General features: G+C 45.3%; 1 protein-coding gene across 6 annotated transcripts in view; it reads left to right on the forward strand.

Moving 5' to 3' along the window:
- The window catches only part of HERC2 (HECT and RLD domain containing E3 ubiquitin protein ligase 2), a 206,450-nt gene that overhangs the window by 44,288 nt on the left and 144,660 nt on the right, over positions 1-17,502 (forward strand). For all 6 annotated transcript variants that reach the window (XR_013536483.1, XR_013536484.1, XM_035303531.3 and 3 more), the window contains exons 6-16: positions 568-668; positions 1,093-1,249; positions 2,520-2,630; positions 3,114-3,285; positions 4,609-4,782; positions 6,817-7,005; positions 7,640-7,791; positions 10,448-10,605; positions 10,690-10,803; positions 12,539-12,790; positions 15,323-15,516. Coding sequence is in view for 4 of the 6 variants with exons in the window: in XM_035303531.3 (XP_035159422.3) it covers positions 568-668; positions 1,093-1,249; positions 2,520-2,630; positions 3,114-3,285; positions 4,609-4,782; positions 6,817-7,005; positions 7,640-7,791; positions 10,448-10,605; positions 10,690-10,803; positions 12,539-12,790; positions 15,323-15,516 (1,774 nt within the window). In the remaining 2 variants the exon portion in view is untranslated. The remainder of the gene's footprint in view (positions 1-567; positions 669-1,092; positions 1,250-2,519; positions 2,631-3,113; positions 3,286-4,608; positions 4,783-6,816; positions 7,006-7,639; positions 7,792-10,447; positions 10,606-10,689; positions 10,804-12,538; positions 12,791-15,322; positions 15,517-17,502) is intronic.

Genomic DNA, 17,502 nt, shown 5'->3' on the forward strand with positions numbered 1-17,502 from the left:
GACTTGTGAACTTAACATATACAAGTAGCGAAAAGCTTAAAAAAACACGGGGGGTGGGTGATGAGCACTACCCTCAGAAGAGGGCGACTCCTCCCGGGGTGGGTCAAGGATGCAGGGCCTCACCCACAGCCAGGAATAGACCCCGAGCCAGAGGACGCCGGAGCTGGGGCTGACAAGGCTATACCCCATGGGCTCTGCTGCTCTTCTTCCTCCTCTCCTTCCTGGTCTCCCATGTGGCGTTTATTCTCCCCCCCGTTTATGTATTCATCTGCTTATCTTCTGCTTCTTCCCACTAGAATCTCACTTTGTGAGGTTATTTCATGAGCATTTTTCCAAGACATTTAAAATTCCTTGTAAATTTCTTTTATTCTTAAACTGAAAACTTTTGTTTTGGAAAAGACATTTGATGGAAGTTTTTAAAACAATGAAACTAAAAATCAACTTGTGATCCTGTCACTTAAAGAAAACCATTGATCAAATTTTGGTTTACATCCTTCAGTAGTATTTTATGTAGCATCTGCACCCTCTGCTGGCTGACTGGTTGTGTGCTCTGTGTGTCGTCTGCAGTTGCCGGCCTTCGGGCAAAGGCGTGGAGGGGCTCGCCAGAGTGGGATCCCGAGCGGCGCTGTCTTTCGCCTTCGCCTTCCTGCGCAGGGCCTGGCGATCAGGTACGGTCCCTGGTGTGGCGCGTTGGTCTGCTTCCCTAATGTATCAGCACACAGGGTTTCGACCTCATGTGCTCTCTGTGCCTCATTTTCCTTGCTTGTGAGATGAGGGGCTGCAGAGGCTGTTTGGCTTTCATGTTCGTGCTTTAAAGAAAAAAAAAACAGAGTGCATGCACCCCCATCCCATGTAAACCACTACTGTGGAACTCCCCAGGATGGATTTAATTCTAGAAGAACAAGAAGTTAGTGTATTGCTCATGTGACAGCCATGAGATACAGAATTGACTGGAACAGCTATGCTAGATTCTGGCCTGTTGAGTGAGGGATTGGAAAGGTGACAGTGGTGTCTTCTCTCGCTGAGGGATGGGAAGCCCAGTGGGGGAGTGAGGGGAGCGGGTGGGCTCCTCTGACGCGTGTGTGCGCCCAGGCGAGGATGCGGACCTCTGCAGTGAGCTGTTGCAGGAGTCCCTGGACGCCCTGCGTGCGCTTCCTGAGGCTTCACTCTTTGACGAGAGCACCGTGTCCTCTGTGTGGCTGGAGGTGGTGGAGAGAGCGACCAGGTTCCTCAGGTCCGTCGTGACAGGGTGAGTTCTCATTTTTCTTGCCATCTGGATGCAGACAGCCAGCCCTCTTGAGGCTATTTCTTAGCATCCTCATTTTAGAGCTCAGAAGTTTAGGAGGTTGGTTTCTCACCTGTGTTTTCAGCAGGCCCTCAGTTCTGTGATTCCAGGTCTGGTCTCAGGTTTTCAGGTGATCTGATTTCTGATTCTCTGACTGGAATTGGGAAGCTGTGATACTGAGTGAGACAGACAGGGGACAATGCTTAGAGATTTGGCCATCAGTAATTCGTAGAGGGTTGAGCACTTACATTTGTGTCTCTCTGTGATGATGAGGAGCCGCTGTTTGAATGTAGAGTGGTGCTGAAAGTTTTGTAGATAATGTGGGAGTAAACACCTGCTCAAGATCAAAATGTTTAGTCCTGTGGCTGTTCTTTTTGGTGTACAAAGTTTGAATATGAAACATTTGTGTGTAAGGAAAAGCATGAAGTGTGGTCTGGAGTGCTGTGCATTTTTATTAAGATTTTTAAATGTAAAGAAAATATAACATTCAACAGGAAGGACAGATGTAGAGGAAAAGTGAGTTTGCTCCTCACTCTCCTTGACAGAGGTCAGCACCGTGCCTTCTTCCAGCGGGCAGGATGCGTTTGGCGTTTGTGTCCCCAGCTGGGAGTCCACTTCCTGGGCCTGCTGGTGAAGGCATCACCACAGAGTTTTAATTCTGGAGGCCCTGAAAATAGGCTTGGAGTTGATTTTAAAAATTCAGCTGTAATGTTGCTGCCTTAAGGTCCTTTCTCTGAATTCTTGGGATAGAGTTTTAAAAAATTTATTATTGACTAACATAGAAAAGTTAAAAGTATGTCTTTGATCCGAGATAAAAATCAATGTAGACGTGTTGCCTCCAGATTCCCAGGTGGTTTAAGAAATTGGTTCTCTAATTCTGCAGGAGAATGTGGATACTGTTATAGACTTACATGTAATCGAAACTGGAAACCACATCTAGATATTCTTCTGCTCATGTTTTGGATAATGATATAAATTTTATGCTTCACAGTCTTGGAGTATGTCATCTACTGTAATGTATCTGAATGAATACGTAAAATATGTTTTTGTAAGCTAATTGCACACTTTAAAATCTCTGAATAAATTTGAGTGGCAAGTCTCAGAAACTTGATTCTAAATATTAAAAATAGATCATTCCTTGGGAGGGAGCATGTGGTGAACATGTTGGTGTTATTGTAAGCTTGCTGTCTTTCTTGAGGTTGCTTTGTTCCCGCATTTACTGCTTTCATTTCAGGGATGTTCACGGAACGCCAGGTACCAAAGGGCCAGGAAGTATCCCCCTGCAGGACCAGCACTTGGCCCTGGCCATCCTGCTCGAGCTGGCGGTGCAGAGAGGCACGTTGAGGTGAGGGCTGCTGCAGACGGGGAGCGCTTTGGGGAAGCTTCTCTGTATCCAGATACCTGTTGCATTGTGTGGCATTTCACCAAATCGTTTCGGTGCTCCGTAGCCAGAGAACCATGTCCAAGAGCTTGCTCGCTCTGGACGTTTTCTTCACTTCCTTTTTCATGCTCAGTTTTCTAGCCTGGGAACTGTTCTTTTTATTTTTATTTTTTTTAGTTTTCCTCATTTAATTATTTTTATCCCATGAATTTAAGATCCTAGAACTTTTGTGTAAACGTGCCGAGCTTCTTGACTGGTCTTTCCCATCAACGGAAGGCTGATGTCTTGTACTAACATCTTGGTGTCGATTCAGTGATTTAATTACCATGGTTTTACTTTGCTTTCCTTTCATATACCAAGTATTTCTTCATCTCTCTTTAGCTGTTTGCTTTTAATTTTGATCAACCATGAAATTTTTACTAGGAATAAATACCTTTTCTCCTTTAGCCAAATGCTGTCTGCCATCCTGTTGTTACTTCAGCTGTGGGACAGTGGGGCACAGGAGACTGACAATGAGCGCTCCGCCCAGGGCACCAGTGCCCCACTTTTGCCCTTGTTGCAAAGATTCCAGAGCATCATCTCCAGTAAGGACACGCCTCACTCCGAGGGAGACATGCGCGTGAGTACCATGTGGAACTTTGCGTTTAGGTGGCACTCGATTCTACTTATTTTTAAAGCAAGATCAGCGTGTTCATGGCAGTGTGTTCTCTGGCGTGTGTATGTTTGGTGGTCACATCAGGGAGTCAGATGAGACAAGGGTGGGAGGTCACTTGTTTGTGGGGAAGACCCAGTTTAGTGGGTACTGATTTTCTTGTCAGCATGGAACCTAGCCTGAAACATGCACTTCTAAATAAATACCAGAAAACGGGCCAGGCGCAGTGGCTCACATCTATAATCCCAGCACTTTGGGAGGCCGAGGCGGGTGGATCACGAGGTCAAGAGATCGAGACCATCCTGGTCAACATGGTGAAACCCCGTCTCTACTAAAAATACAAAAAATTAGCTGGACATGGTGGCACGCGCCTGTAATCCCAGCTACTTGGGAGGCTGAGGCAGGAGAATTGCTTGAACCTAGAGGGCGGAGGTTGCGGTGAGCCGAGATCATGCCATTGCACTCCAGTCTGGGTAACAAGAGTGAACCTCCATCTCAAAAAACAAACAAATAAATACCAGAAAAGAACAAGGAAAATAGTGGCCTGCTTTGTTGACCATTCCTGTGTGCTGGGCTCTGTGCAGGGCAGTCACCTGAGCTGTCACTGTGTTTAGTACCAACTACTCCTTAACAGATGTGGACACCGAGCTGGGGGAGGAGCAGGTGTGCAGGGCCTGGGAGTGAACCTCCAGGACTGCTGCTCTTTTCAAGTCAAGTACAAGTTGTATTTGCCAGTCTTTTTGGGAAAGTCTTAGTCATTCAATATCATGCTTTGGTTTAATTTTTCTATTATTTGATGGTCTTTAAACTAATGATAATAGGGCTCTTCTGCCTTTAGAAGATTTAGAACTGTGATTTAATAGGGAAATGAAAGTCGGTGTTCTCCAGAGTGAGCAACATTTAGATTAAAATAAAGGTTTTTGTTTTAGATTTCAAGACCAGTTTGAGATGCTGTGCTGGGTTCCCACAGAGGTGGTTCTGCCTTTCTCCAGGAGTCTTAGGCCTGTAGGGTGGTTTGGCCGTGTTAGTAATTTGTGTGGATTCACCTTACCTGTGGTGTCATAAATGTATGCATGCACAGTCCGTGTTGTGTACGTGCATACAGCAAATGTATTCACTTATACAGTTTATATGCTGCATAAATATGTAGCTGTATAGTGTAACTGCATCATCAACATTGTCATTTGATGAGCAAAATGAGGACATAACAAAATATAAAGAGTCGTTAAAGGCTGACTATATTACTTTAAATTTCCCCACCATTTCTGAATGTTTACTTTTCCTTTCTAGCTTTTGTCTGGCCCTCTGAGCCCCAATGAGAGTTTCCTGAGGTACCTCACACTTCCGCAAGACAACGAGCTTGCCATTGATCTGCGGCAAACAGCGGTTGTCGTCATGGCCCATTTAGACCGCCTGGCCGCACCCTGTATGCCTCCGCTGTGTAGCTCTCCGACGTCCCATAAGGTGTGTGCAAGAATAATGTTCTGCGTGTGTTTTGCAGCTAGTACCACTGCCAGGTTCTCATCCTGGGCCCGTGTGGAGACTCACTTTTTCTGGTATTGGGCGGGGAGCTGGCTTGTGTTTTTCAAATGCTGCAAACACATTTGGTGGTAACATCAGCAAGTCAGATGAGACAGGTGTGGGAGGCCACTCGTTTGTGGAGGAGACTCAGATCAGTGAGTACTGACTTCCTTGTCAGCAAATTTAAACATTTATACAGCTTACATGCTGCATAAATATATAGGTGCATTGTTTAACTCTATCACCAACATTGTCATTTGATGATCAAAATGAGTAAATAACAAAATACAGAGAGTGGTTAAAGGCTAATTATGTTACCTTAATATATGCAAATATATGCAAACATTTAAGGTGTTACCAGTGTTGAGAGTGAGTGATGACCAGGCTGAGGCGCACAGGCCTGGGGACCCACCCTGGGGGTGCAGGTTTCCAGGTTCAGCTGGCACAGCTGGAGAGAGCTCCCCTTTATCCACATAGCCTCAGGCCCTCCCACCTTCCACGGGGGCTTCCTGTCATAGTCTGAACATGGGCTGTCTTAGTATGTAATGCTGCTTATAGCAGGGACAGTATAATTATATATCATATCTGTTCTGTAATAGTAATGGTCAGAGTAGTAATTTGCGTGTGTGGAGCACCAGTGAGGTGCATGCTCACTGAGGACCTCAGCATACTGTTGTAGCTCATTATATCGGTGAGAAAACTGCAGTTGGGAATAGTAGTGAACTTTGCCAGGGTATAAGAGTCATCCTAGTTTTCAATCCAGATTTCTCTTAACATTTTATTGCTAATAGGAAGAGTGTTTTGTTTTATAGTCATTAAAAAAAAAGTAATACAGTCACATGGTTCAAAAATCAAAACTAGGCAGAGACACCCTGTTGCTTCCCCTGCCCACCGCATCTACCCCGTTTCCCACCTGCTCCTCCTCAGTTTTAGTCTCATCTGTAGCCTCCTTATTCTCTGGAATGAGTATGCTAGTGGTAGCATGTTGCATTACTTGTGTTGCTTGTTTTTTTCACTAACCATGTATACTGGAATACTTTATGAGAGCATCGCTCTTGTTTTTATAAAGCAGCTTAGTATTCAGCGTGTGGATGTGTCTTTTTCTTTTTCTTTTTTGTTTTTGAGACGGAGTTTCGCTCTTGTTACCCAGGCTGGAGTGCAATGGCGCGATCTCGGCTCACTGCAACCTCCGCCTCCTGGGTTCAGGCAATTCTCCTGTCTCAGCCTCCCGAGTAGCTGGGATTACAGGCATGCACCACCATGCCCAGCTAATTTTTTGTATTTTTTAGTAGAGACGGGGTTTCACCATGTTGACCAGGATGGTCTCGATCTCTTGACCTCGTGATCCACCCGCCTCGGCCTCCCAAAGTGCTGGGATTACAGGTGTGAGCCACCGCGCCTGGCCATGGATGTGTCTTTTATGTAGTGAGTCTCTTATTGGTGGGCACTTGGCTTATTGCCACAGTGTTGCTGTACAAATAGTGCTGCAGGGCCTGACCTTGTACATGTGTCTTCCTCGTGTGCACACGTGTGTGTCTGTGCACGTGCACAGGTGGGGATGTGTCTAGTGCGGGCTGCTTGTCACCAGATTGCTCCTGTACAACTTGATTTCTCTTACCACCAATAGGGATGCTGGCCTCCCAGCCTTGTGCATGGGCTTTCGGGATTTTGCCTGCTAAGGCACGAAATAACTTGAGCATTTAAAAGTATATTAGTATTTAAGGGCCACTTATACTACCTTCTAATGGGCTCTGTTAAAATGAAATGCAGTGGAAATGGAAAAGTAACCTGCCCCGTTGCTTCATCCCACTGGTATAATGAGGTAATATAGCATGGTATGAGCTATTTTGATGTTTCGAATCAGCATGTTTTCTCTTCATTTGCTTTGTTTTTAGCTTATAATATCTCAGTGTTACTCCCAGCCATATTTTTTTTTTTGCTGTTGTAAAAGAAAATGTTCACTTTTTTATCTTACAGGGATCGTTGCAAGAGGTCATAGGTTGGGGGTTAATAGGATGGAAATACTATGCCAACGTGATTGGTCCAATCCAGTGCGAAGGCCTGGCCAACCTGGGAGTCACGCAGATTGCCTGTGCAGAGAAGCGCTTCCTGATTCTGTCACGCAACGGCTGCGTGTACACACAGGCCTACAACAGTGACACACTGGTGCGTGTTCTGGACACTGTACCTGCAGTGTTCCCGTGGGGGACGAGCTCTGTACTACAAATGGACAGGGGCTGGTCTTTCTTTAAGCCATTTGACTTATGAAGATTGATAGCTGCTGTTTATTGTATATTATGTTTAATGATCTCAATTGTAATATTGTCAAGATTTTGGGTTGTGAAGATTAGGAAGTCCTTGTGGTGAACCTCATTGCTAATCGTGAGATTCCCATTTTTGAACTGATTTTCCACGTGTAAACTCATTTGACTTTGGGACCAGGCAGGTGACAAATGAGGGAGTTGGGTCTTCTGGGGATAGTGGCAAATTGGGACGTGGCATGTTTTTGTTAAAGCAAAAAGGCATTCCTCTCTGTTGCCACAGGCTTCTGTCACCCAGGGCTAGCCTGCACTGCCCCCCGATCGGCACTGGTCTTGCCACAGAGTACGTGGAGCCCTCCCACTGTTCTCTTGGTGCTGGGTGGAAAGAGTTGGAGAGCTGGCCCTGTGGCCACCAGAGGCTTATGCCTCACTTCCACTTAGAGCAGGCTTTGCTCAGGGATACATGATAAAGGAGAGCTGTGCGGTTTTCATTATCCTCAGACTGATGTCTACTTTTCTTCCTGTTTTACCTGTTTTAGGCCCCGCAGCTGGTCCAGGGCCTTGCCTCCAGAAACATTGTAAAGATTGCTGCCCATTCTGATGGTCACCACTACCTAGCCTTGGCTGCCACTGGAGAGGTGTATTCCTGGGGCTGTGGGGACGGCGGACGGCTGGGCCACGGGGACACTGTGTATGTGTGCTTCATTGCTGTAGGGACACACTCTCCTTTTATGTTGCCATATCCTAAACAGGGTGGAACACAGAAGTGTGTGCAGGTGTTTTCCAGCTGCCCTGACATGTAGTCCTGAGGTGGAGCAGGACACTGTGATATGCTCCCTCTTTGGTGATGGCTTGGGAGCTTTGCCCATGCGTGGAGAGCAACAGGGGTGGGCCCTTATGCTCTTCTCCACCCTCTGCAGCCTTGGCCAGCTTTTTATCTACTCAAACTGCATCCCACTCTGGAGTGTGCTAAAACAAATGCTGCACTACTGACCTTCATTCACAGACATTTCACCTTGCTTACCATAGATACGGTTGTCACCCTTTCCTGGAACCATAATACTATTTTTACAGGAAAAAAAATCAGCAGTTTCTTCCTAATATGATCCTATTTGGTGAAACCTTTTATTGTGAAAGAACAGAAATAAAACAGTAAGTTGTTATAAATGCCAGGTGGTAAAAATTGGGAGGTCTTACAGCCTCCATGGAGTGATGGGAACTGACTTATTCTTTGCTGTTGTGTGTGGAACTTTGGTATTAGGTTTAAAGGAAGGATGTATGTACACATCAACCCAGCAAGCCTATTTCACGCGGGCCGGAGCTCTGAGCAGGGAGCAGGCGGTGCAGAGCTTGAAATGAGCATAGTTGTGACTGCATTTGTGTCCCTTGAGAGGAGCCTGGAGGGCATGGCCTATGCACGTCACGGGGTGTAGTTGAGGGCATCACTGCCAACAGCATCCACGGGGAAGATCCCAAATTGGGAGAAAAGCAGAGTGATGCCAAGCTCAGAGCAGCCCAACTCCCACAGTGTTGTAAGGGATTCAGACAAGTGTTGTAAAACTAGTGAAAAACGAAAGATTCATCTCCATGGAATTTATAGCTGTTACTTTCTGACTAGATCTTAAGGGCTGGGATTGACACGGGGCACATGGGACTTGAAAGGCATCAAGGTATAGGACAGGGTGGTAAGTCTGTTTACTTCCTTTTTGGAATTTATAACTAACTTTGTATAAAATGTTTCATAGTCAAACAATTCTCAGTGGAGAGTAAGTGCTAGTATCAGTAACTTACCTCTTATTCTAGGACTTGAGTGTAGGAAGAAAGATCAGGGCAGATGCAGAAGCTGGAGATAACCTTTTGGGGGAGTTGAAACTGAGAGGCTGTACTGGAGTAGAGTCATTGGGCATCCTTATGTGTGCCCGTGTCTGTGTGTGTGCCCGTATCTGCCCGTGTCCCTGTGTGTGCCCGTGTCCCTGTGTGCCCGTGTCTCTGTGTGTGCCCGTCTCTGTGCCCATGTCCCTGTGTGTGCCCGTGTCTCTGTGTGTGCCTGTGTCTCTGTGTGTGCCTGTGTCCCTGTGTGTGCCTGTGTCCCTGTGTGTGCCTGTGTCCCTGTGTGTGCCCGTGTCCCTATGTGTGTATTCTGCAAACTAGTTGGTTACAAAGTGAGTAAACCATGTCTTTGGAAAGGCCTGGCTTCTACAGATTCTCAAGAAAATGTCATCCATCATAGGAACGTATTCTGGATCATAAGAATAAGATATTTTGCTAACTTTGCAATTTCTTCAGCTAGTGAGACTTTTCTGCTGAATCACCACCGCTTCACATTTTTCATTTGTAAAATATAGATTGCAAAACGCTGGCTTCATTCCATCCACATTCATTTAACAAATAATATAAATGTCAGCTTTATGAGGTTTACATGCAACCAGATGAATGAGTTTCAGATGTACAGTTGGATGGGTTTTGGCAAGTGCACGCAGTTGGGTACTTGCCACTGTCAAGGCATGGGGCGCCCGGTTGCTTCCAGGGCCCTCTGTGCCCTTGAGTTGATCCCTGCTTCTTGCCTCCAGTTCCAGATGACCTCTGCTGCTGTTATTTTGTCTTTTCCAGAATTTCATATAAACAAAGCCATACAGTATATGGTGTTTTGTTTCTGGCTTCTCTCATTTAGCATGGTGTCTTGAGATCCAGACATGTCGGGTGTTGGTAGTTCATTCCTACTGTTGCAGATGGACCATGGTTTTGGGCCATTGTGAATAAAGCTGCTATGGACTTCATCATCCAAGGTTTTTTGTTTTTTTTTTGAGATGGGAGTTTTGCTCCTGTTGCACAAGCTGGAGTGCAATGGCACGATCTCAGCTCACTGCAACCTCTGCCTCCCGGGTTTGAGTGATTCTCCTGCCTCAGCCTCCTGATTAGCTGGGATTACACGGGTGCACCACCATACCCAGCTAACTTTTTGTATTTTTGGTAGAAACAGGGTTTCACCGTGTTAGCCAGGCTGGTCTCAAACTCCTGACCTTAGGTGCTCCACCTCCCTCTGCTTGCCAATGTTCTGGGATTACAGACATGAGCCACTGTGCCTGGCCTATTGTATAAGTCTTTAAGAGACATTGTTTTTATATTTCTGCTGGATACCAGGCTTGGCATGTGGTTCCAACTTAACAAAAAGTCATGGAGGTGTTAGGTGTTCAAATTCTCTCTTTATTCTTTTATAAGGTACCTGAAAGGTGAAACTGGCCTGATGCTGTGATGGTCTATTTTGGGTAGTGAATATCCTTTTTTAACGCTAACATGAAATAACACCAAGAAGAAGGGCATTCATGTTTGTTCCCTTCCTCCCCAAGGCCTCTGGAGGAGCCTAAGGTGATCTCTGCCTTCTCTGGAAAGCAGGCTGGGAAGCACGTGGTGCACATCGCTTGTGGGAGCACGTACAGCGCAGCCATCACTGCTGAGGGGGAGCTGTACACATGGGGCCGCGGGAACTACGGCCGGCTTGGCCACGGTAGGTCTGCTGTGCATGAGGGGGAGCACACAGCAGAGGTGGCTTCTTAAAGGACTTTGTAATGGCAATCTTATCTGTTCGAAGGCTCCAGTGAAGATGAGGCCATTCCAATGCTGGTGGCTGGGCTTAAAGGACTGAAGGTCATCGATGTGGCATGTGGGAGTGGGGACGCTCAAACCCTGGCTGTCACTGAGAACGGTATGTAGAGCTCTCGCCACCCTGGACAGGCCCTCAAAGACACGCGTGGCAGCTGCCCTGGAGGAAGTGAGCTTAGGAATAGAGTGGGCCTCACGAGGCCACCCGCCCTGTTGTCCAGTGGGCGTGGGGCTCAGTGGCATTGGTAAAGAGGCCCAGGTGGTTACTGGGCTTAAGTTTGCGTGGGGCCTGTCAGCTGGTTAGCAGCTGCCACGATTCCTGTGTGGGCATTTTATTTTTTGAGACGGAGAGTTACTACTTCAGTAAAATTTTGTGATTATATGTTGAGTAAAATGCCTTGAATAAGGTTGCAGTGTTGTCTTCCTCACACTGGTGTTTCTTTGATGCAGATCTTGTAGGGAAGTGTCCCTGCTTATGCTGTTATTTTCTGAGGTGACTGGTAGAGTAGATGCATCTTACCCTGCAGTCTAGCCTGGGGGGGAGGACAGTGGGAAATCACCAGGCAGGCTGTGTGTGAACAGCATCATTTTGACCACAGCGTATGAAAGTGCACGCTCTGATCTCTGCATTCAGGTTTGCTGTGCTGCTTTCATTGGCCACTAATAGTGTGTCGTCTACAGTTTCCAGTTTGGGTCAGGGTTGGCTTGTTTTTGCAGATAGAGTTGTGTTGGCATGCAGGCGTGCCCACTCATTTATGTCTTAACCTGTGGCTGCTTTCCTGTGACAGTGGCACAGCTGGTTAGAGACAGAAAGCCCACAGAGGCTAAGAATATTTACCATTTGATCGTTGGAGAAAGTATTTGCCTGTCTTTGGCTTAGTTATTTAAAATAGAATGTGGGAACTTGTGGAGCAATCCGAGAGCTTTTCTGGTTTCTTTTTCCTGATCTTTTATAGTTTTCACCTGTAAGTAATTTCACTTTTTTTTTTTTTTTTTTTTTTTAAAAAGACAGAGTCTCACTCTGTAACCCAGGCTAGAGTACAGTGGTGTAATCTAGGCTAACCACAACCTCCACCTCCTGGGTTCAGGCAATTTTCGTGCCTCAGCTGGATTATAAATGTTCACCACCGTGCCTGGCTAATTTCCGTGTTTTTGGTACAGACAGGGTTTCACCATGTTGCCCAGGCTGATCTTGAACTCCTGGGCTCAAGTGATCCACCTGCCTCGGCGTCCCACAGTGCTGGCATTACAGGCATGAGGCACTGTGCCCAGCCTAACAATTTTGTTTTTTAGCAATTCGCTCTCGTTAAGTTTTGGCAAAGTTTTCAGCTTAGTTTTCACTGTAAAAATAAAAATACTTCTGCCCTTGCGTTTTATCCCTTTATGTAATATTTGATCAACTTACATACTTACTCTGATATTTGCAGTTGGGAGCACATACAGTGGTACAGCTGACCAGCGGGCAGCACGGTGGCAACAGAAGCAGGCAGGCAAAGGGGAGGGTGGTCCACGGCGTCTGTGGTGTGCTGTGTGTTGTGGAGATGATGGGCCTTTGGTTCTGTGAAGCAGTTAACATGGAGCCCAGGCTAGTCAGAGTCAGGACTTTTTCATGGAATGAAAACAGAAAGAAGACTCAGCTTTCCCTTTCTTTACTGCTTCCGTATCAACCTCAAGTGTCAACTAGACTTCATTTGCTCAGTAGCCACCCTTGTAGTGTTAACTATGTACATTGGTGGTCTAGATTAGTGTGCGTTTTTTCATTATGTTATTTTCAGTCATTTAAAATTTTTCATTAAAATGCACTGTTGTTTTTCTTTAAATGCATTTGTCTTTTTTAGGGCAAGTGTGGTCTTGGGGCGATGGTGACTATGGGAAATTGGGCCGAGGCGGCAGTGATGGCTGCAAAACGCCAAAGCTGATTGAAAAGCTTCAGGACCTGGACGTGGTCAAAGTCCGCTGTGGAAGTCAGTTCTCCATTGCTTTGACTAAAGATGGCCAAGTGTATTCATGGGGAAAAGGTGACAACCAGAGACTTGGACATGGAACAGAGGAACACGTTCGTTATCCAAAACTCTTAGAAGGCTTGCAAGGTGAGTGCAAACGGAAGCTTTTAAAACCCTTCGGGACAGTTTCTTCAGTAATCTTTCAAAGTGTACAGGTTTTATGTTCTTCACCTGACATTTCATGGATAGACTGTCATTGGAAACTTTTACTGCTGTCTTGGTATAGGTATTGATACTAACTGGAAAGTGGGCGTTTCTACTAAAAGGTGACTTTGAATTATGCTTACCAAATTTAATGTGAAGCCCATTCAGTTTTATAAACATTGCCACTTTCTGTGGCAGGCACTCATTCATCACTCAGCAGGCTGGACTCCGTAAGGGTTCTCTCTGTGTGGTGAGTTCGCCTGTACTTGTACTGTAGACACACTGAGACTGTGAGTGTGCGCTGTGCTGTGGGGCCACATTGGGAGTTGGGATTGGGTCCACCTGGGGCACTCTCATGTGAACTACTGCTTGCTCAGTTGCAAAGATGTCTAGCATGCACTGTAGTTGGAGGGAACAGATGGAAGCCAAGGTATGTAGGGTTGAGCGCTGGAGCCTTGCGTGTGAGCTGCCGGTGTGGGCGGAGAGGGTGGGAGCCTCTACAAGAAGACCCTGAAATTCTTTTATGGTGACTAGGGTGTGGTTACCAGGGTATTCTTTTGTGCTGTAGGAAGCTCAGAGCGGGGAATATCAAAACTATGATGATGGAGGGATTTTTCTAAGGTAAAACTGGATTTTTTTCATACCACTTGGCCTCGTGGTTGGGAGATAGTTTTCATCCTACTCAAGAGCTGGTGAAGGGCAGGCAAGTTGACAAGAAAGGAGGGAAGAAGGGAGAAGGCAGTGAGAGGTACATCAGATGGACTCTTAACGGTTCTCTTTCTCAAGGGTGGGCGGTTTGTATTTTAAGCAGGTGGGCCTGCTGTGTTGCAACACAGGTGTCTTCACAAAGCAGGCCTTGGGCCACATTCTGTGTGGGGCTGGAGTGTGCTGGGTCCTGGTACTATGTACATTATTTGTGTGTTGGCTTCTTTATACCAAGTGGGTTTGGAAGTGGGATTTTTAAGTGAGACTTAGCAGTTCCTTTCCATATTAGTTTTATTTTAAAGCATTTCAATATCTTGATGACTAAGAGTTTTGTGTGCTCATACAGCATTTATTTTCTTTTCCTTTTTTTTTTTTTGAGATGGAGTCTCGCTCTGCCACCAGGCTGGAGTGCAGTGGCACGATCTCAGCTCACTGCGACCTGCGCCTCCTGGGTTCAAGCGATTCTCCTGCTTTAGCCTCCCGAGTAGCTGGGACTACAGGCATGTACTACCATGTCCAGCTAATTTTTTTGGATTTTAGTAGAGATGGGATTTCACCATGTTGGCCAGGATGATCTCAATTACTGACCTTGTGATCGGCCTACCTCGGCCTCCCAAAGTGTTAGGATTACAAGTGTGAGCCACTGTGCCTGGACCTGTTATTTTCTTTCTTTGGGTGGGGAAAGAGTCTCACTCTCACCGGGCTGGAGTGCATGGGCATGATCTCGGCTCACTGCAGTCTCCGCCTCTTGGGTTCAAGGGGTTTTCCTGCCTCATCCTCCCGAGTAGCTGGGACTACAGGTGCACACCTCTATACCCAGCTGATTTTTGTACTTTTAATAGAGATGGGGTTTCACCAAGTTAGCCAGGGTGGTCTTGATCTCTTGACCTTGTGATCCACCTGCCTCACCCCCACTAAGTGCTGGGATTACAGGCATGAGCCACCATGCCCGGCTTGGCCGTATTATTTTCTAAGCTTCTGAGATAAGTTGCAGAGTAGTAAGTTTATTTTTACTGTGTGTCATTGAATGGTACTTGAATTTCATTTGCCTTCTTGTTTATATTCCCCTCCATTAGTAAAAGAAAGCAGTTACAGTTATTAGATGTAGAAATTGTTTACTTTGAGAGTATTTAAATCATGTTGATAAAAGTCTTTTTTGTTGCTGATGTTAACTTGGTAGGTTCTTAGGATAGAATTGTTTCCCTTACTGTAGCATAGTTTTTCAGCTGAATTATTTTATATGTTGACATTTCTGAGAAATACCCTTTCTGTTGCTCATATTAGATTTACCAGCAAGGAAAAATACAGTATTTTGCTAAGTGTTTAAATAGAAAAAAAAAGTTTTTAATATTTACATCACATAACTCTGAGTGAACAATGGTTTCTTCTTAGGAAACTTTCCTCTGTGAAAAATGTACTATGCATTGTTCTATCTGGGATGGGAGAATATGATCTAATAGTTAATTAAAAACACCTTGTTTCTTTCTGAAGGAAAATATGAATAAGGAGGAGAAAAAAGAACAGATCCTTTTCGTATCCTAGCATTATAATATTTGTAGGCTGTTGGTCCTATCAAATTGTAGCTGACAGAATACAGGAGTTTTAATAGCATACCAAAAGCAAATGAATTGTGCCTAATATTAAAGTAACAGATTTTCCTCAAGAATTTAATATTAAAAGCTTTCTGACCTGAATGGACTAGTGGAAATATCTTTCTTGCAACAGAAGTCGAAGGCTTGAAGCTGCATATGCATCCCTCTTTCCCTGTAGGGAAGAAAGTGATTGATGTGGCTGCAGGCTCCACCCACTGCCTGGCTCTGACTGAGGACAGCGAGGTCCACAGCTGGGGGAGCAACGACCAGTGCCAGCACTTTGACACCTTGCGTGTGACCAAGCCAGAACCTGCAGCGTTGCCAGGACTGGACACCAAACACATAGTGGGAATTGCCTGTGGGCCTGCCCAGGTACTGAATATAGTTTGTTTGGTATTTTGTAGGATTTGGTTTCCCGTTGTTCATGACCAGTGTATACAAATACCGCTGATTTTTGTTGGTTGTTTTTATGTCCTGCGGTTGTGTTAAACTTGCTTATTGTGAGCTTTATTGCAATTTCCTTAGGTTTTCTTCATGGATAGTTTTCCAATTTGTATAGAGGGGCGGTTTCCTTTCTTCCTTTCCAACCTGCTTGCCTTTTGTATCTTTTCCCAGCCTGACTGCCCTGGCCAGGACTTCCAATGTGAAGCTGAATAGGAAAGGTGACAGTGGGGAAAGCAATTCAGTCTCTCACCATCAATGGTGGTGTTAACTGTGGTTATTTATGTAGATGCCTTACTATGAGATTAAGGCAGTTTTTTTCTTTCTTTCTTTTTTTTTTTTTTAAATGGAGTCTTGCTCTGTCACCCAGGCTGGAGTGCAGTGGTGCGATCTCGGCTGAATGCAACATCTGCCTCCTGGGATCTAAGGATTCTCTTGCCTCAGCCCCCAAGTAGCTGGGATTACAGGCAGGTGCCACTATGTCTCACTAATTTTTGTATTTTTGTAGAGACGGGGTTTCACCGTGTTGATCAGGCTGGTCTTGAACTCCTGACCTTGTGATCTGCCTGCCTTGGCCTCCCAGAGTGCTGAGATTACAGGTGTGAGACACTGCACCTGGCCTAAGGCAATTTCTTTAATTCTCCCTTTTAGAAGATTTTTTAAAACTCCTGAATGGATGTTAAAATTTTTAAATGCTTCTAATCTTCTCAAATGAAATGGTCATGCAGTTTTTCTTCTTTAGTGTGTTAGAGTGGTGTGTTATGTTGATGATTTTTACTTTTTTCTTAAAAAAATTATTTTTCTCTTTTAGAGATGGGGTTTCACTGTGTTGCCCAGGCTGGTCTTGAACTCCTGAGCTCAATTGATTTGCCTGCCTTGGCCTCCCAAATTGCTGGGATTATAGGCGTGAGACAGTGAACCCTGCCTGATTTTTAAATATTGACCAAGCCTTACTTGTGTCACTGGGCTAGGCATCACTTGGCCACAATTTACTACTCTATTTCATTGTTTTTCTTTTCTCTTTTCTTTCTTTCTTTTTTTTTTTTCTGAGACAGAATGTTTGACACACAGGTTGGAGTGCTTTGGTGCAATCTCAGCTCTCTGCAATCTATATCTCCTGGGTTCAAGCAATTCTCCTGCCTCAGCCTCCAGAGTAGCTGGGATTACAGGCGCGTGCCACCACACCCAGCTAAGTTTTGTATTTTTTTTTTTTTTTTTTTCAGTAGAGATGGGGTTTCACCATGTTGGCCAGGGTGGTCTTGAACTCCTGACCTCAAGTGATCCACTGCCTTGGCCTCCCAGAGTGCTGGGATTATAGGCGTGAGCCACCACGCGTGGCTCTATTCTATTTCTATATTGCTAAATTTGACTTGCTGACATGTTGAGGATTTTTCTGTTGATGCTCATCAGGGATGTTGGTTTGTGATTTTCTATCTTTGTGTTATGCTATCTTATCTGACTTTCTGTCCTTATACAAAGTATAGGCATGTGTTCCCTCCTTTTCCATTTTCTGTAAGGGATTGTGTAGAATCAGTGTTATTTCTTCTTCAGATGTTTTTGAATCCATGTGAGCCTGGAGATTTCTTAGTCAAAAGATTTTATGACAGGCAGGGTGGTTCACACCTGTCATCCCAGCACTTTGGGAGGCTGAGGCAGGCATCTGCTGAGGTCAGGAGTTTGAGACCAGCCTGCCTAATATGGCTGTATTTCTACCAAAAATACAAAAATGAATTCAGTGTAGTGGCACGTGTCTGTAATCCCAGCTACTTGAGAGGCTGAGGCAGGAGAATCTCTTGAACCCAGGAGGCAGAGGTTGCAGTGAGCCAAGTTTGTGCCATAATAGTCCAGCGTGGGCAACAAGAGCAAAACTCCATCTCAAAGAAGAGAAAGGTTTTACAAATTCAGTCTGTTTAACAG

This window comes from Callithrix jacchus, chromosome 6, assembly GCF_049354715.1.
Source record: "Callithrix jacchus isolate 240 chromosome 6, calJac240_pri, whole genome shotgun sequence".
Lineage (NCBI taxonomy): Eukaryota > Metazoa > Chordata > Mammalia > Primates > Cebidae > Callithrix > Callithrix jacchus.